At 40.1% G+C, this 19,928-nt stretch overlaps 3 protein-coding genes across 3 annotated transcripts in view; 1 reads left to right on the top strand and 2 right to left on the bottom strand.

Annotated features, from left to right (window-relative positions):
* The window catches only part of nckap5l (NCK-associated protein 5-like), a 36,408-nt gene extending 34,812 nt beyond the window's left edge, over nt 1-1,596 (top strand). The window contains exon 13 of the mRNA XM_079183059.1: nt 383-1,596. Within this exon, the coding sequence (XP_079039185.1) occupies nt 383-643 (261 nt within the window). The 3' untranslated portion in view covers nt 644-1,596. The remainder of the gene's footprint in view (nt 1-382) is intronic.
* Nucleotides 1,597-2,616: 1,020 nt separating this feature from the next.
* tegt (testis enhanced gene transcript (BAX inhibitor 1)) lies at nt 2,617-8,259 on the bottom strand. Its single transcript, XM_079181898.1, has 10 exons — nt 8,158-8,259; nt 6,980-7,084; nt 6,787-6,895; nt 5,844-5,964; nt 5,686-5,734; nt 5,390-5,487; nt 5,209-5,288; nt 5,015-5,115; nt 4,689-4,764; nt 2,617-3,559 (listed from the first exon to the last, which is right to left on the bottom strand). The coding sequence occupies exons 2-10, from the start codon at nt 7,033-7,035 to the stop codon at nt 3,536-3,538; spliced, it is 714 nt and encodes a 237-aa protein (XP_079038024.1). The 5' UTR covers nt 7,036-7,084; nt 8,158-8,259; the 3' UTR covers nt 2,617-3,535.
* Nucleotides 8,260-9,288: 1,029 nt separating this feature from the next.
* ctdsp2 (CTD (carboxy-terminal domain, RNA polymerase II, polypeptide A) small phosphatase 2) lies at nt 9,289-18,236 on the bottom strand. The gene is made up of 7 exons (XM_079178800.1): nt 17,540-18,236; nt 15,120-15,283; nt 13,879-13,980; nt 13,434-13,490; nt 12,703-12,795; nt 11,934-12,119; nt 9,289-11,096 (listed from the first exon to the last, which is right to left on the bottom strand). The coding sequence occupies exons 1-7, from the start codon at nt 17,598-17,600 to the stop codon at nt 10,971-10,973; spliced, it is 789 nt and encodes a 262-aa protein (XP_079034926.1). The 5' UTR covers nt 17,601-18,236; the 3' UTR covers nt 9,289-10,970.
* Between the last annotated feature and the right edge of the window lie 1,692 nt (nt 18,237-19,928).

Here is a 19,928-nt window from a genome sequence, read left to right as displayed (position 1 = left end):
AATATAACAGTCATTTTTGTAAGTTATTATTCTTGTTCTCCCCAAATTAATGTGTTTTATTTGATCTTTTTTTATTGAAAAACTGCTGTTCAGGAGCATGCTTAAAGGAATTATCTGGGTCACTAACAGACTGAAAGTACTTTGCAGGCAGTAAAGTTGAGATACATTTTTAAATCTGCACTCACATCTTACATAATGTAAAAACACAGAACCACATTCTCCCTTTAGAAATTATTAATCAGCTGAGTATTCATTAAAGATTCACAGTTGTATGCTTTATGTAACCCACTTTTGTTTTCTTTTTTTTGCACCTAAAGGCGTTTACATAAGACGAAAGACATGACCTAAAATGTTTCTCACCCCATTGTGCGTCCCCTTTCAGAGCATGAAGGCCGGCGGTCCCTCCTCCAGCCGGGTTGTCGACCCAGGCAGCTTGCCCGTCCCGGCCCAGACGGGGATGATCCGCAGGGGGAAGACTCGGACTCCCAGCGTCCCCGAGATGAGCAGGGAGGCCGGGCTGGAGCTGCTCAGGGAGCGGCCGGAGGAAGCTCTCTCCCCGAGCCGCCCTCAGGTCCTGGAAACCCCCGAGTCCCTCAGCGATTCTCTGTACGACAGTCTGTCGTCCTGCGGAAGCCAAGGATGATCCGGCCAAGGATTGGGGAGGACGGAGAGGAGCTCATCTTTACCACAGACAATAAGACACAGCCCCGCTCTGAACATGTCTCCTGGCTGCTGCTGATCCACCGCCATCTTTAAAGAAGAGAAACTGTGCTCTGTAGATGTTCGCAAGCATATTGTGGTGATGCTTTCTCATCAGCTGTTTCTCTGTTGCAACTGGAAAGAGATCAATAGACTTCTCCTCAGGATTTCCTATAAACATGAAGCCAAAAGTCCCCCCCCCTCCCCCCCAAGTCATATAGGTTGTTCACCTTTTTCACAATCAGACTCTTCAGTGGACACTCTTTAATTCATGTATAGAGGACTACAAAACGCATGGCTATGCTAATGGTTAGCACAAAAGTTGTCACTCCTGGTAGTTGTTCAGCAACTTCGTCTTTTGTTTTGAATCATCTTGGTAGACAGATCGTCGTCGTGCATCAAGGAAGAGCCGATCAGTTCAATCGCCGACGATCTGCATCAATACATCCATTCTGTTCTGGACGACATTTCATCACATAATGTATTGAAAAAAAAAAAACAGAAAAAACATTGAGCTCCTTAAAAAAAATGAATGTTAATGTCTGTGATTCTTAATTGCTTAACTCATGCATCACGATTTTAAATGTACAAACGATTTTATTGAACATGTTGATATCGTTTTGTGACCGATTGAAGGTTGTCAGAAAATGTCTGTTTTAAATCATAATACATTTAAAGGTAATATATACCAGCAATAATAACATAGATAAGAGAAATGGCTACACTATTCAATGAATATGTATTTCTATTATTTATTTATTTTAAATGTACATCATTTGCAGTCATCTTATTTTCTTTTTGTAATCTTTCTGTGAAATTGCAGTCTCTTCGCTTAGTAGATTATGTTCATATCTTGTATTTCAACATCTCCGTTGCTGTTCGTTCCCTAGCCAATAGAGGTCCTATGTACCTACTGCCGTTTTTCAACTTTCTAATTAAAATGTTTTGATTTACTTCTGTGTGAAGCAGTTATTTTGGCCGGTCGACTCAATTACAGACACATAACAGGTGGAAAGTGCATTTACTTAAGCGCTTTGTTACAATGCAGAGACATTTGTACTCAGAGTACTCCACCAATTTAGCAGAAACGGATATTGTATTATTTATTCGACACATTCCTTGTCTGTCAGAAACCTACATTACCCATAATGCAACTCACACGCAGAACGTTTTGTTGGCGATGTTATGCCAGTAGCAGCTAATGCGGCAATGAGGTACAGCGTTGTGGGAAGTTCACTTCTTTCCACTCCACATATTGATTTATCTATATTTAAAAATCTAGTAGTTTTGTGAGTTGCTTTGTTAATCTTAAACTAAAGACGTCTCATAAATGTAGTGCAGTAGAAGTACAATATTTCCCTCTGAATTGTGGAGTAGAAACTACACAGTATAAATTGGAAATAGTTAATGTAAGATTTTACTAAAACCATAAAAAACTGAATCTGATATTGTGGTAGATTAAACAACCCAACTATGTATAAACAACTATATTCCCTTAAACATTAATGCATCAGTAATAACCTCATAAGAGCATTTTCTGCAGTAAAAGTATGTGTACTACACCATGTACATTTTGATAATACACTAATAGTACTTTTACTTCAAAGGTATGTAGAATATTCCATTTCTGCCAATAGATCCACCTAAATGTTTCTCACCGTTCCTTTAAGCAACATCTTTAGGAATGCAACTTAAGTTTTCATTAATATTCTGAGTTTTTTTTAATAATCATGTAATCTATCAAACGCCCATCACAAATTCTCAATGGCCAAGTTGATGTCTTCAAATCAACACATTTTAAATGCAGAACTATTACTTATAATTAGTAGTTTTGACAGGTATCACTATATTTAATGGCAATATCTTCCATCACTGTTATCATTGGTAGCCAGAATGAAAACAATCACTTCATTCCAATACGTTCAACACATTTATTTGAGCAAATGTATCAAATTATTAGTTTAAATTTTACATCCATAAAATAAATTCTTCACAGTATACACTTTCAAAAAATCGTAAAGGTTAACATCACATCATTTGGCAAACTACTTTCTAGACAACAGATGTTTAGAGAAACTTACACCGGGAGAGGCCTGAACAACTCGCCTGCTATCCAAGATGAAGACAGATGGCACCGACTCTTCCTCCTCCTCCAGCCGACGACACCCGAAACCCCAAAAGTCCGTCGGAATGAGTTGGTGTAGACCACCATGACTCCGACGGGCCTTTAGGGTTTGTGTCAGTGTTACCAGGCTTCACCATTCTTACTCAAAATGTTGGTCTCAAAACAAAAATTAGTCGGGACAAAAACAATGACGGGGAAATTTCTCAAAGGGGGTAATCTGTTGTCAAAATCATGGGACACCATATCTTATGACACTCCACTAAAGAGAATGGAGGAAAACTAAAACAATAAGCAAATCAACGACTGAAATTAAATAACTTCAAATAAAAACAAGGATTAGCCTCAGAAGCTGACATGACCCACTAGAAAAGAGCCCATCATGTCATTCATTTATGGCACTAAATAATGAGTATGTTCATTAAGTGCTGCTCAGCTTCCAGAAGTCTTCACAGGGCAACGCTCCCCTCTACAGGCCAAGCATGTTCACTGCAGCATTAGTCTAATTCTCCATTCACAGCCATGACGGGGACTAGCATTAGTTTACCATAAACTTACATTCAACTGTTGTTGAAAGTTTGAAAAGTAAATCAAAACAAATTTCAATAATATAAGACCACATAGGAGTTAATTCAATAAATGAAGACAGAAAGTGAAAAGCACCAAGTGCGCTGCACATTGTGCCTCTTCAGACTTTAATTATCCAAACGTTCTTTACTTCTTTTCCTTCTTCTTCTCCTGAAAAACAGACAAATAATCAGAGTTGTAAGACAAAAGCATATTCATCTTAGAAATTAAATGTTATGAAAGCCAAAACACATTTTCCACTTCACTCTGGTGGTATAGATGTGGTTACAGAGTGCGTGTTGATTGATTGCTTTTGAGCGATGACAACTTTCCAAACTGTGACTGAAGAAGAACTAAGACTCTTTACTTCAGTAAAAACACCAACACTGTAAAAAATACTGCATTACAAGTCTCTCATGCAAAATCTAAAATAAAAGTACTGAACTATTACAAGCAAAATGTACTCTGACGTATCAAACTGTGAAAGTATTACTCCGATTATTATATCTGACATTATCAGATTGTTAACAATGACGCAGCATTTTACTGTTGTAGGTGGAGCTAGTGTATCTGCTCTATATACAGTCAGCTAGTTTAATTCAGAGGATCACAACACAAACTAACTTCCCCTCACAACCACCGTACTGCGGAGGAGGGAGAAGTCTCATATCTAAACCCCAGCCAATAAAAGCCAAAGCATCTGTTTGGATAGATTCTACTTGAACTAAATAAGACAATATGTTGTTTCTGTTCTGATTTGGGGAGCCAAGCAGTTCAAAACATTGAATCTACAGTACTGTTTGAAAAAACAACAGCCGTAAAATGCATTAAAGACTAATGGTGCGTTCACACTCAGCTGGGGGCGAGTACATTTAAAAAAAGGCTCAGTAAGTTCCTAAAACATCTGGCCTCCATAGTGTCAATGCTACTCAAACGGGTAAATAATGAAAGTGCGGGGAACTATTTTCAGGCATGGATCTATGTATTCGTGAGTATCTCCGGCAGCAGGGCGGTATATGTGGGATTGTGTCAAAATAATCCGTCACCGAGTGCAACAGTGTGGCTCAATCTTGTTTTTTTTATATTTACAACTGAGCTCTATGGCACAGAGGTCTAAAATATATATCAGGCTTTGGATACACACACACACACACACACACACACAACGTGTGTTAATAGGATCACTTCATGGTTGCCTTTGGTCTTTTCATTGGATGTGTTGACAATAAGGAAAACACTAAATATGACGAGACTTATCCATTAAATTTACAAAAAATTAAAAAAGGATAGAATTCCGTACCTTGTCATTCATGGCGAGGATGACCATGAGTTTTCTGAAGATGGTGATGAAATCCAGGAACAAGTCCACGCAGTGCCTTAAAAGAAATAAAGTATACCAGAGTATGCTTCAGAATCGTATCATATGCTTTTGAGGGGAAACAAATGACCATACATCATTCAATATCTCTCAAATAAGAGCATCTGGCTATTAAATGTCTCCATTCATTTTCTAAGGGCTGAGCTCAGGTGGCTGCTCTGATATTTGGACCCGTCATTACTTACTTTTAGGAACTGATGCTAACGATGCATTCACATGGTATTTGGTTATGAGAAAATGTTCCTCACCAGATGTAGTCCTTGTCTCCATTCTCTGCTTTCTCAATGATGAGCTGAGTGTCAAACAGGACGAAGCCGCACATGATGAGCAGCCCGAGGTACATGTGTGCCTGTCAGAACAAGTGAAGAACATGATTAACACCAAGACAATGACACAGCTGATCAATGGTTGAGTGAGGAATGGTGCCACTTGGGTCAGCTACCTTAAACAGCATCACGGATCCGAAGAACATGTTCATCACAGACATCAGGAAGAGGAGGGAAAGGCCAGACATCAGGGTGCCTTACAAGAAGTCAAATGGGTAAAATGTAAGTATTGCTGTAGATGGTTGAGACGAGAAGCAGACAGTGTAACGGGTCACAGTGTTTAGAAACAGCCTTTACCTCCAAGGAACAGGTAGCTCCTGCGTTTGGCATAGAGAGCGCTGAGAGTGAAGCAGATGAAAATCACAGAGGTTCCCATGAAAGCCGTCAGGATGATGCTGAGAAAAGAACCAGAACAAAATGGAAGATTTCAGTAAATGACCACTTTCAATGATATGTGTACAGACTGACAGAGATACTAATCATCACACAATTATCTTCTCATTGCCGTTTAGTTTTATAATGTTAAACAGCTGGCAGCTAGCTGACTAAAAGTTAATGTGCAAGCGTTATACACTGAGTGACTTCCCACATACCTCGGATTGACAGCGATGACAAAGTCCAGTGTGGGGCCAAGGCCAACACCTGGAGAAGGAAAGCGCTGCTTATAGACTCCGACATGACCGTAAATGAACAAAGACAGCAGGGTTTGCATGCTACGTGACACCTGTACCTGTAACATCAGGTAGCTTACCTGTGAGGAAGGCGAATCCTGCGAGGATAGCCAGTCTCTTCTTCTCCGTTTCAGAGTTGTGTGGCGTCATGGCAAGCCAAAACATCATCCCCAAGGAGCCGAGCACAGACAGCACACCTCCCTGAGAACAAGGCCACACGGTGAAGATGGAGCAACCATTGCATGTGTGGGTAACGTCACTGAAACTATAGCTGTCTGGTTCCTTCACAGTAAGACGTTAAGATAAGAGAGAACTCGTCTGAAAGGCCTTTTTCTGTCTCATCACGTAACATCTTATGGTCATTCTGATTTAAATTACAGACGAATACTTTGACATGTGCTACCAGCCCCGATATAAAAGGAGAACACAATATAAAAGTATCAGTTTTACTTTTAACTTTTATGTCACTTCTAACCTATTTCTAACCTAGGATACATAAATATAACTGAAGTGAAAAAGAGGAATTTCACTTTCAGTCAGTTATCCAAAATACACTCACCATCTTCTAAAACTGTAAATCCCTAAATAGTGCGTGTTTCACACTGTTTACAGTGGAGGCAGATATATCACCAAAATGAAAGACCATCGCCACTAAAATCTTAGACAAATATAAATACACTTTCTTACAATGAAAACTTAACTTTCAGGGAAGATGCACCACATTTCACAGAAACTCATTATTTAATTGATGTGGCTATTGTTTAAAACATCAACTAAATTAATTAAAGAGAAGTTCTGGGTAGCTTACCAACTTTGTTCAAAATGTAATTATCTATAAATCAAACTATGACATATTTATCTGCAGTGCATGATTGCAACAACCAGGTATCTAAAAAAGCACCAAGTGGGTTAGATTCAGTAGGACAAAGTATTTGTGTCAGTGCTTTGCCTAAGGGCACTATTTGCATAGACATACAGGATCAACCTGGACAAGTAGACTCTGTAGCATCTTGTTAGCGTTACCTGAAAGAGACGTGTGACAACATGGACGTAGGAGCCAGCTGCAGCCACAAACATACAGAGTGCCAGGCTGGAGTACACATTCTTCAAGTGCACCTGGGTGGAATGAGATCTACAGAAAGAAAAAAAAAGCCGCTTGAGTTATTGTGGATACAAGTATGTGACTGAGATAGCGATCTACTGCATGCTTACGCACATTTGGGAGAACTTGAAGAGGGAGTCAAAGTTGATGTTGCGGTCAAACACGTTCATGATGGAACCAGGGCTCGAGAACTGAAGAGAGATTCTTGGACGAAGACAGCTGAACAGAAACACACATAATTACACTTGAGCTCCAGTTTCACCGGTAGAATCAAAGCTGTTTTATTTAACTATAACTGCAGCATTCAAAGGTAGCACAGGTGTGTCATTTGTTAAAGATCAGTAGTGGGGAGAAATAGCTACACTTACTCAAGAAAAGTACCTCAAAATTGTATTTACATTTGGTGCTACTTTTAATATTAAGAATGTTTAAACACAGGAACAGTTACAATATGGTGGATTTAACTACCCAACAGTATACCATCAATATCTATCATCCAATAACACAACACTGGCAATGCGTGATGCATTCTATGATTAACATTGATATACTTTCACTTGACTTAACCACGATTTTCAATGAAGCAGTTACACTTTTAAGTATTACGGTAATGTGCATCGCTACCCTTACTTAGTTAGACTAAGTTAAAATAACCTGAATACTGCTTCCAAGCATGTCGCTTATTAAAGGTGCGCAGTTTAAAAACCTCATGGAAGACAGTTGCCATTAGGAGCTTTCTGCCAGAAATGGTTTATTTTTAAACACACAATATCAACTGCTTCTAAGCCTCACCAAGTAGGTTTGTAACCTGAACTTAAGGAGATATCTGGCAGAAAACCCTTGCCGTTAGGTTCTCTCGTGTGCGGTTTGCGACATTAAATTGCACAACAGGTTATCACTAACTGATAAGCGCTGACTGCTTTAACACGCTAACAAGCTTCTCTAATAACATATTCTCAACTCGTGTTAACGACATTGCCGTTATCTGGCAACACAATCAAAAGCAACTCAACTTGATTAACGTTAAACACGTTGTTAGAAACAGGAGAATCGAGCAACAGCCCAACACTATGATTGTCGTATGAGGATATCATATTAACAGCTAAGCGTTGCTTAGCTAACAGTTAGCTAAATACCGAGCAGCTTGGCTAACTACGCGGACGTTTCAGGTAACACAATTCGACGTCTCATTTATTCTCAAGCAGATAGCGCCAGCACTGTTACAGCTAACAGTTACTATTAATACCATAACACCGAAGCTATTAGCACAATATGCTAACACTAGCGCTTACCTTTGCTTACTCCGCTAACCAGCTAACAAACAGTTTGGCTGCCGTTCTTCTTCCTGCTGTACGTGTCAGTGGCTTGATGACGTCACAATAGCCACGCCCAGAAAACCGTAGTCCCCCATTCCCGTGTGTGAAATACGGTTATTTTATAAATAAATCAACAAGTCGTCTATATTACAATCACTGAACGTTGAGCCAAAGTTGTGGGTTGTCCCAATACATTGTTAAGAAACCTTTTTTATTAAAAGATACTTCCTGGTGTGTCATCGAGTAATGTCCCCGTTACACCTAAAATGGCCGACCCATAAATTTAACTGCACCATTTCAAACGGGGAAAAAACAACAACTTTCATGTTTGTTAAGCAGTTTGCAACTTCGACCTCACTGTTTTATAAACGCTGTGATTCAAAGACCAGGTTTAAGCTCTTCTGTGAAACAATCAAACTAAAATAAATAGATTCGTAGTTTAAGTGAGTATGAATCTTGATGAATCATTACTAACATGATGCAACGAGATGCAACATAAATATTTTCACTCAACTGTTATGGGTTAGAGGTTTCGTTTTTCTTTGATATGAAGGCAAGAACATTTTGCAATTAATAGTATTATTGTTGTTGTATTCATATTATTACAACTTATTTTAATGAATCAGTTGTTATAACTATTGTTTTCCTTTCTATTGTATTATTATTATTTTCCAAAGTGTGATCTATTTCTTGCAATGCCTTAATATCATAATGCCAAACTAACTGCTTTGTTTACTGCTGGATTTCATATCCTGGGCTTTCTATCACAAATCTTAAAATGAAAAGTAACTATAGCTGTCAGATCAATATAGTGGGGTAAAAAAGAATAACAGTTGTCTCTGAAGAAGTATAAGTAGCATAAAAAGTACATTATTTGAGTAAATTCCACCACTACAGATTGAAAATATAAGTATTTGAGAGATGGATGAAAAAAATATTTTTTATTTACTTTTTCTCTAGTACTGTAGTAACCCAAAGATGTGAGTAGAACAACATGTATTTAAGATTGCGTTAAAAAGATACTTAATTGTTGTATAAGAGGACATATACTAAAATGTATTCCTTGTCCTTTAGTGTCACCGGGGAGAAAAACACATACAAAAACTGTACAATATAACCGATTTTTATTATAAAATAAAAACTGGTAGCACCTTGTCTTTTAGAGTTTTGGTCAGATTGGGTAGACAAAATGAGTGTTTGATTTATTCTGATAGACAAAGACAAATTGTGACTGTTTAAACAAATACTTTTGGTCATCACAACTGGTACAATTTCATTGTCATATTTTAGTCGTTAACATGCAGGCAATAATTGCATCAGACATTGAACATCATAGAAAAACCATATTACCCAGGAAACACACCCCACAAAATATCTGTTGTACTGAATAAAAAATGGAAAAAGAAAACGTGTTCTTGCATGATTGAATCTTGGATTTACATCTATTTGTTTATTTGATTTAACTGCTTAAGTTTTGACTTATCTTTGAACTTTGACAGCAAAACGTGTGATTTTTAGGCACAGATTAAACAGTTAAAACACAAGGCCAGCCTCAAAGTAGGCAAATGGATTACAAAACAATGTTAAGCATTAAGAAGTACTGGACAATACAGATTTTTGGCCAATAAATATAGAAAAAAAACACTCACACATGCTAAAAAATTTGATATTTCAAGTGTTGCACTGCAAGTACCACAGCCGCACGGCATTACACTTGCTCTTGACAGTGTTTTCTCACGCTCAGCATGACACATCAGAGTGTGTAGGCCTACAAATCTCTTCTCAGGCAGAACACCATTCTCTGTCCGGATTTCAAAAGGCACAGTTTTTACTTTCAGCACTGTCAATATAAAACAAGTGCAAGTTGTTTGTCATATAGTAATAAAAGAAAAACATAGCAACAAACGAGTTATTATTAAACCTCGAATGAAAACTGGCATTTCTGGTCGTCCTATGTGCCAACATATTCCAGTGTGTCTGCTTTCAACGGACCATCAAAGACAAGATTTCACCCTGTTTACTTAACTTATACCAAATACTAATCCGACCACTAATGACGTATATTTGCATGGTTTGTAGAAATTATATTTATAGTACAAAAAAGTGAAATATACTTTTGTTTTGCTGCTCCCAAGGTAAATAAGGCTACAGTAATGTTTACATCTGTTGAATGCAATTATTGACTGGCTACTTAGGAGGTACTGTCCATGTACACACAGAACTGGGTTGCATAGAGGAACCACGTTCACCGTTTAAAAATAGATTTCCTTACAAAACAACCTATAAAATGAAATCAATAAATGTATAAAATCTGGTGGAAATTTAAAAAAAGAGCTGATGTTTTTTGTTTTTTTGTTGTTGTTCCATGAAAGGCACAAGAATGAAAAAAAAAAAAAAAAAAAAAAGTCCAAAAGTCAAGTCAGGGCAGGCAGGCTTCTGCTTTGGCAAAATAACCACTTTAATATTGTAACTGGAGTGCGTGTGATGGGATTGCTTTGGTTGTTGATTCCCGCTCTTTCAAATAGTGGTTGTCAATAATCAGCACTGAGGTTCAGAGGAAAGGCCTCAGATTGCGATCTATAGTCTCAGCTGAGCCAAACACATTGTGTTTTTCAGGCTAAGGATTTCCTTAACCCCCCCCTCACGCTAATACAACTTTCTAAACAGAGGATTTTGTGCAGAGGCAAGGAGGACAACGTCTGAAAACTCTAGCATCTATTGTCAATAGAAGGTTCTATTGTAGCTGAAGAAGTCTTAAGCTGGAGCTGAGGAGCGGGTCCACTGAGAGCTTAATGTCCACGAAGCTGGTCCAGCTGGGTGTAAACATTATCAGCTTGGCTAAGTTCCTCAAACACAGGCAGAAGGTTGAGCAGCTCAGCGTCATCCACGTCATCAAACCATGACACCACGGGAACCTGTCGAAAAACAAACAGTCACTCACAAACTGTCGGCTTTTAAAATTAAAATAAATCACATATGACCTGCACCTGGCGGCTGTGAATCAAAGTTTCACAACTGCCAAAGTTCTGAACTGAAAAACACAAGCAAATGTAGCCAGAGGCACACAATTTTAATCTCTCCTAAATGTGTCTTGCATGTGCAAGTGTACGGTTTTATAAATCAGGATTTTAATTGAAATATTCAGCAACAATTATGATATCAATAAAGTAGTTTTAGCCAAAATTTGGGTAGGACAAAACAAGACATTTGATGGTATCATAGTGGGTATTTCTCACTATTTTGTAACTCTACACTATTTTGTATATTACTAACAAAAAGATAAATCGAGAGGGCCAAGAAGTTCTTGTTAACTTTTACAGAGGAGCAACGGATGTGCCCGGCCCACGACTGTAAGGCTCTACAGCGGGTGATTAAAACCGCCCAGATCATCATTGGTACCCATCTACTGAGCATCATTGATACTGGTCACAAGAGGCGCCTGCGAAGAGCTCAAAGGATATCAAAAAAGGAAATACCCACCCCAGCCATAGCCCGTTTACGCTGCTGTAAACGAACCCTGTAACCCGTGTCAACCTAAAATGCTCCTTATAATTCTCAAAACATCGAGGACTAAATCTGCTTTCATTTTCATTTTGTGTGATTTATCAGTTTGTAAGAGCTAATCTCACATTGCCAGATGCTTCTCATCAAGCTTGAGGCCTGGAGAAAATCTTGTCGAAACATTTGGGAAAATAAGATCTCGACATTGGAAGGAGGTGCATGATATCTGACAGAAGCAGATAAAAACTCACAGCATTATTAGGGTGGAAGATGTAGGAGGCAGGAGAGTTATCCAGGATGAGGGTTTTTTGGAGATCTCTGCCCAGGCGGCTCAAATCTTTGACATAGCAGCCCTGGTGGAATACACAAGATTCCCGGAATAACCGGGTCCGGAAAACACCACACTGATCCAGCAGGTCTGTCACTGGGTCTGCATACTGACGGAGGCCAAGGGAGGCGGGGAGCAGGTGAGGGGAAGAGCAGGTTGGACTAATGAAGCACTGTCAACTAATATGGTGGATGTTTATTTCTAACAGCAAATAGCTAAAACATCACACGTCCCAAAAAATACATTCATCTGGATTAGGTTGCACCAGCTACATTTGTGTTGTAAAGTCACATTTACGTTCTAAGTAAATATTAATACACGTTAGCAAGCTAACATTAGCTTTTATCAGTTGGTTCAGTTAGCTATGCAGCAATAAATATGATATATTTACAACTATTTTGTGTGCGTGGGGAAACCCATTTTAATGTATTTAAGCTTAAATCTCCAGTGAGAATTTAAAAGGAGTTGATGCAAGCGGCTCCAGTAAACAAACTATAGCTTTAAACATGAGCAGGGCGTCTACTAAGGTGACTAACAGCATGTTAAGCAGCTGCTATCACACTACAAGGCAAGAAAAAGCAGAAAAACGTCTGATAAATCTGACATGACATCAAACATCTGAACAAAAAATACTTGGTGCAGAATACAAAGTGTCTATTTTGGGATCTGTTTCAGGTTCTGGTGTACTGTACCTTTGCGAGACTGGCTGTAAACAGCACACATTCAAACAACTCTCCCATTCTCTGCAGGAACTCATCCACGTACGGCCTCTTCAGTACATACACCTGTAACCCAAACACACCATTAGTAAACAGTCCCACCAGCAGGACTATTTAAATGGAATTTACATGTCTTCTGTCACATTTGTCCCATGAACTTCCGTCTTCTGTCCGTCAGCTGCAAACAGCCAGTTCCTGAAACAAGTAATCAAGAATAGGCCGTGCCAGTGTTAACCAGCCTATCCTGGATTACTTGAACCAGGCCGAGGCCCACGGTGGATGCTTCCCTACGGATAGAAATGTCATTCCTGGGAGCCTTAAGTTAATTACATTTCCACATGTCCACTAGTGAGAAGCTGAAGAAATGGTCCAACACAATGTGCTAGCTGAGCACTTTACAACATCTTCACAGAGGCAGTAACATGTACTGCATCACTTAATATGACATTTTAGATGAACCGGGGCTGAAACGACTCATTTCCATGCTGATGCATCCACTTCCACTTTCTCTTCCCTGTTCAACATCTGGCCAGTAGAGGGCTCCGTACGCCCGTCAGAACAAAACCTGGCTGATCAGTTACAAGACCCATCCCTTTTTTCAGCTCAGCAAACGCTGCAAACACATCAACACACACACACACACACACACACACACACACACACAAACTCCTCCACAGCAAACACACTCACACACAGCATTTTACCTGGTGTAAGGTCCCCTCTATCTCCACAGGCACGATGAAGTCTGCATTACTAATAGGCTGGAGGGGGAGAGCACAGGGGGAGTTGGTCGGCTGTGTACGTTCACATGGCGTTACATAACAACTGAACACTTAGACGCAGGCTGCACACCGCGGCCATAAATCACAGTGAAGAGCCTACACAAACAGAATGTAATTCACTTGATGTTCCTCAAGCACATGTGATGGTTTTAGAGAAGAAACATTCAGAAAAAATCATCACAGACCAATGCACCACTGCTGCAAGCTGCCGTTATAACGTAAATAAACATTTACCCGATGTTGGATACGTCTGGTGAATCAGAAGGAGCTTTCACTCAAACTACACAAAAATACTAAACACACTAAAATGAAGCATTGACAATGAGCTTATTTGGTGGCCAAGTGAAAGGTTTCTTTGCTTTGGTACCTTGAATGAGCTGTGCACCAGGGTCTCATCCAGGTCTATGACCACGCATAGCTTCCCTTGGTCCTGGGCCTCCACCTCAGGCAGGAGGCTAGGTTCAGGCTCCTAAGAAGACACAAGAAGACTTTTAATGGTACTGTCCAACACTCACCTATATCATTTGTGTTGCGCTTTGTTTACACCTAAGGAGCATTATTAGCCCTGATAGTACACTGATTCATATGATAATCAGACCGTGGCCGGTTCATTTCCCCTCTGGGAAATTTGACTCAGTTTTAGAGCTGCATGTACGCGTGGATGAAGGAGCGAGCCTCATTATTTACGATAATATCGTCTATGCTGCATATCTTTAGGATTAGCATATTTATGTCTTTCATTATATTTCCCAAAAGCATCTGTAGACCTTCACCTGCAGGGAGAACACATTAGCTTGATGTAATCTCATTTTCAGATTTGTTAATATTGTTTCATTCTAGGCTCTTGATGAGCACAGCCAATCTGAACTTAATCATCAACATATTAAATAATGTTGACGACAAATAACATACATGAGCAGGAATATCATTTCACCAACTAATCAACGCAATGCAACATAACCCGATCAGCGCCAATGTTTCATTTTGGATCCAGACAATAACCAGGCCCCCACAGATGCTGCTTCCTGTTTGCTCCTGACGCTGGAGGACACTCCTCAACGTGAACAAACATGGCATCTCATTAAAATGCCCCTTACATGCTACTGAAGCTCTAATCGGGCTGACAGCGTTCACCAGCGTGGCCGGCCGAGTGCAGCAGGCGCTCAAGGCTTTATTTATTTTTTCTCCACCTCAGCAATTACGAGGCACACAATACGCCATTCTCTGCGCGCCGTCTGCCTAAAAGGATTGATCGTCGCTCTGTCGTTCTTATCTTCCTTGGAGGATCAAGTGTGAACATCAAAGTGATTCCATATCCGCAGACAGTTGCGGTTAGCTTTCAAGATGTTCAGAGCAGGTGCAGTAGTGGTTTTAGTGCGCACTTGTAAAAAAAATAATGCTTGAAGACAATAATAAGCAATGGCCAAACTATTCAAACATACAGGTAGTGTGTGTGTGTGTGTGCGTGTGTGTGTGTGTGTGTGCGTGCGTGTGCGTGCGTGTGCGTGCGTGTGTGTGACAAGGAAGTGAAATCTTACATAAACAAAAATCAGACTGAACAGAGGTCTTCAGTGATGTGAAACATTGCTGGAATAAGAATAGTGTTACCTTGACAACCGTCCCATTTTCGTGTGACTCCAGCAAGGCCTGGTGGGGGGGAGGTGGTGTTGGTGGTGGTGGTTTGGGGCCATCCTGAGCTTGGAGGCAACAGAAGAGCGCTTTGAAGATGTTGCAACTCCGAGGCTGTTTCAGGGCAGACCGGCTCACCTGGCCTGTTAACACACAGAGAGAGAGAGAAAGAAAGAAAGAAAGAAAGAGAGACTTTCATGAGGAAACCAAGTGAAGCACACATCAAATACACTACAGGTAATCACTAAACAAATCTTTTTATATGGAAATAGATGACAAATATGATTTAAATTCAATATAATTAGTTATGAGCTACATGTAAGAGCTTCCCCTTTCCTAAAAGGCATCCATCCATCCGTCCACAGCACGCATTTGAAATCTGTTTTTAATGCGCCTGCCTCTGCTGCTGCTGCTGGAAATGGCTGGTACATGTTATATAATCACAGAGGGCGGGAAAACCCACACTTTTTCAGCACTACCTTCGACAGAAAACACAGACAGAAAACATTCCAACCATTTTAAACTCCCAAGACCTTCCAGGGCTGCCTGAAGCTAGCCAGAACAGACAGTCAGTCAGTCAGCCGGACAAGCAGTCACACCTCAATGCTCTGTGCGGGTCTTTGATCAGTCACCATAACCAGGAGTGTCCCAGACCCACACAAGACTTGCAGTTAGAGAAAGGGAGAAACATTCCTGCAAGTTCCCTCGAGTGTGTTTCATGTGAGGACTTGTAAAACATAATTTATACCCATCAATACACCTTCATCGTAGTAAACACTACTAGAAAGAGGGACTGTGGATAAAGAGAGAGAAAGAGATTTACTCCTAATAATCTCCATGCTGACCCTCAGTGCTCAGAAGACATAATGCAGACACATATGTTACACAACACCATCTTTAACAGACAAAGGAGCTTGATTTGGTCATTCGTCAGATGTCCTTCATTAGTCCTGCACACTATTTTCTGAAGAATATCGATATTAAATATTGATATTCCTTCAATATCTTCCAAATGATTAATGTGAATCCTGATTCCTGACAACCAGTGTAAGCCAGCCTATTGATTCCCCACAGGACGGCAGCATTTGGCCATGTATGACATAACAACCACATTATATCTCCCCTGCATGTGAGAGGATGGCACAACAGCAGATTAATCCAGCGCAGATCTATTTGTGACATTTAATGAGCCAGTGCGAGGGGAAAAGACAAGACACATTATGTGTGTCTAACGTGTAATCATGCAATATGCACGATGTTAACGAGCCAGGAATCAATGAGCAGAGCTCCTTTCAAGCCCGAGGAAAGCGTGCAAAACAACGAAATCTTTCAAACGGCGCTACAATGGGGCGTGAGCAGAGGGGTGTGTTTGTGCATTCCGCTGTCAACACCGCGGCACCTGGTATTTCTACACAACCCCTCAGTTAATCAACAGCCAATCTGGACGCCCTTACACATATCCGCCTCTCACATGTATTGTGATTTCATACAGGAACTGTACTGTTTGTCCGTCAAGTAAAATACAAGCAAACTTGGGAACAGTGCAGCAGTCTTCCGTGCCATTACGCACTGATGTGTGACACCCCCCACCACCACCACTACTAAGATATGAACACCTTAGTTTATAAATGAACCACACAGCTTGGTTTACACTGTACTACAGTGCTGCCTGTGGTGGCAGACGAGCTCCTCGAGCTGTACCTGGTAGTAGTAGGATATGGGATGGTGCCAAACAAGCTGGAACCTGATCGACATAAATACACAGCAGCTTGTTTTTTTTTGAGAGAGCTGTGGCCATGATCACCAGCAGCACCACTGAGAAGAAGTCAGCCATAATCACAACACCACATGTTAAGAAGCAACAAGGATTAAAACAAAAAGATAAAAACAGGATCAACAATAAGCTCTGGATGGCATACCCAGTGCGCAATGGAGACTATGAACTTATACTTGACCGTATATTCAATAGTAAAAGGGACAATTTAGCTGTGGCAAATCTACATTATAATCTAGCTTCTGGTGGATGTTATTCAGCTTTATATTTCTATTCTAACAGTTGTATGATCTTTATAATCTCCAGGTGAAGAAAAACGACTTCTGGTCAAAAAATAGTACTAGTAAATAAGCACATTATGCTTCGTGCAGACTCCATGGTTCTGTATCTCATAGTGATAACCTCTAAATATTAAAGATTTGTTTGGTAAAAGGTAAAAAAACAAAGGGGGCAATGCGCCTCTTTGACCGCGCTCTGCGTCCGCAGCGCTCAAACTGTCAAATGGGCGCACTACGGGCTCCCTCGATACACCGATCAGTATTCAGAAAATATCCAAACAATAAACACCAAATGAAGCAGATGTAATAATACCTCAAAAGGCACACAGAACACGGGCCCATCTCACCTGTTTTCGGTGACACTTGAACGTCTTCTTTCTGCACTTGGGTGATAACAGAACTTTCCATCTGACAATCACGGAGCCTTCAAAATCCTCAAATCCTGTCCCCGAGCACTGATGGGCATCCCTCATTGGGTTTTATTGAAAAGTCAACTCAAGTATTCACCGAGGTAACTTGTCATCCGCCTCAGTAACAAATCCCCGATGAGAGTAGGATTTATCTGGTTTCTTTATTCGCCCGCCGCTTCTGCTTCTTCTGCTTCTTCTTCTTCTTCTTCTTCTTCTTCTTCTTCTTCTCTCGGAGGTCCGCCGCACGGAGAGGGGGCAAGGCACTTGGATATGTATTTTTTTTAGGCTATATGAGACTCTGTCCGCTCCGTCGTCTCGGGTTTACCACTACTATTACTGGTAGTATTGCCGAGTAGCCCCCCTCTACCCGTCGCTGCGAAGCCTTCACTCTTGCACCAACAACATGGAGAATCCAGGCGAGAGAAGGAAAACAACCGAGGAAATGGGGCAAGGGAGGGCGGTTTCAAGCCCCCCCTTACTACAAATAAACAACATCGCCCGAAAGGCTCTAAACGCCCACGAAAAACACAGAGAATCGACCTCTACTGTCGGTTTCGATCCAATAAAACGGATTCCCGTGTTCAGTTAAATGTAAAATACGAGTTTTGTTGTTATCCGATGCTTTGTTTTTCTACGGTTGGGACTCCGAGGGTGCCTTGAAACCGTGCTGATCACTGATTGGGCGCATGGGAGGTGGGGGTGTGGCCAAGGCATTCCTCCCCGTTCTGCATGCGCTGCACCGTCGAACACATTCCAGCGCTGATTTTACAAATGAGATCACATTATTTGTTAATTACTTTTAACATAATGTTGATTTCTGCTACTGCATTATCATATGATTGGTTCATACTATATACAAGTAGTGTAATATGTTATCTTTCGTTTAAATTGTAATTCTTTTAAAGTTTAATTTGGTTTCTTTTTTGTTTTTTTCATATACATATATAGGCTAATTATTTAGTATTTGTATACCGCATTTTTTGACTGTTGTTCAACTTCAATCATTGTACCAGAGGAGTTATAGATATTATTAATTATGAGCCACAATAATACAATTATCTCCAAAGAAAGTACTGTAGAGGTTATGTTGACTTTAATACATAAACCAAAACTGGTAGGCTATTATTGTCCGGAAGTTGCTAATTGTAGGCTTTGCATTTTACGCTACACCTTTTAGTTTACAAACTAAACTTCGCGGTTTTAAAGTGTAAAATCGCGATATCACCAACCTCCGATTAGCAAGGAAAACAACATTTGTTTTGAGGCTCATTCAATAACCTTTCAAAGGATATATTCGGTCAACACTAAACCTACAGTTTGATGCATGTAACAGCAGATGGATGAACTCCAGAGGAGTTTTGTTGGTAGATGTATCTCCATGCAAAACAACATACCAACTGTCCTCAGTAGTACTTTATGTGTGGAGGTAACAGAGGGCAGAGTGAAACCAATGACCCAGGCTCTTTTTTTCTCTCCGTTTGCTTCCCTTAACTGACACAATAAGAAAATGAAACCGTAACTTGTTTTTGCCTGAAACCTGATGGGGGACTTTTCTCTGGGAACTACTGCATTATGGCAATCTCCAAACATTACTTTACCATGGGACTGATGATCATCAACATTACAGTTACATGATGTAAAAAAGTATCATATTTAATCAACTATGTAGGTAATTATTTAGTTCTAAATCTAGGGAGAAAAAAATACTTAAACATTTCTATTGTTTTTGATTGAAATAAATTGTACTAAATTGACAAATCCTGTGTTTTTTATAAAAATGTTTCACTATTCTGAAGAGAACTAAAGCACATTTCGCATAAATAGAAGTTGTTTTGAAATCATATTAGGCAATATAGTTAACCAGATATTTACAGTGTGGAGGTTCTGCAGGGCCTTCTTATTGTCTGAAACCTCTTGAACACTGACCCCCTCACCGTCATGCATGTTGAGCACCTGTGATGTGGAGTTGAGCAACAGCAGCTATTTGCAATATCTAAGCACATTAAACACACGAGTGGTATATAGAACACTAACTGCATACAGCCTTAAAAATCCAGAAGAAACAATAAAATAAATTTGTTAATAAAGGAATAACTACACAGTTGAACCAAGCACTCTATCCATTCCAAACACATGTGGGCCCCTTACACCACAAGCTCAGCCAGTGCCCACAGTGGCCACAATGCAAGACATAAACAAGAATGGCTCCGCTGTTTGCATTCCTGGTGTCGGGCGTTTTAGGGCAGCACTGACAGATCTGTGTAAAAATATATACAAAATAAGTATGGACCGCACAGCTGGAAAAAGTCATGCGGTTTAGAGCTGA

Source organism: Pholis gunnellus (assembly GCF_910591455.1).
Source record: "Pholis gunnellus genome assembly, chromosome: 2".
NCBI lineage: Eukaryota > Metazoa > Chordata > Actinopteri > Perciformes > Pholidae > Pholis > Pholis gunnellus.
The sequence above is the reverse complement of the archived record's forward strand: the minus strand, read 5'-3'. Positions and strand labels throughout refer to the sequence as shown.

Coding starts and splice junctions, on each gene's coding strand:
- tegt (XM_079181898.1), bottom strand. CDS start 7,035: ATGAACGTGTTTGACCGCAACATCAACTTTGACTCCCTCTTCAAGTTC. Junction 5,735..5,843: donor AGGATTCGCCTTCCTCACAG/GTAAGCTACCTG, acceptor TTCCTTCTCCAG/GTGTTGGCCTTGGCCCCACA. Junction 3,560..4,688: donor TCCTCGCCATGAATGACAAG/GTACGGAATTCT, acceptor TCTGTTTTTCAG/GAGAAGAAGAAGGAAAAGAA.
- ctdsp2 (XM_079178800.1), bottom strand. CDS start 17,600: ATGGAAAGTTCTGTTATCACCCAAGTGCAGAAAGAAGACGTTCAAGTG. Junction 13,491..13,878: donor TGGTGCACAGCTCATTCAAG/GTACCAAAGCAA, acceptor CTCCCCCTCCAG/CCTATTAGTAATGCAGACTT. Junction 12,796..13,433: donor TAGAGGGGACCTTACACCAG/GTAAAATGCTGT, acceptor TTTGGGTTACAG/GTGTATGTACTGAAGAGGCC.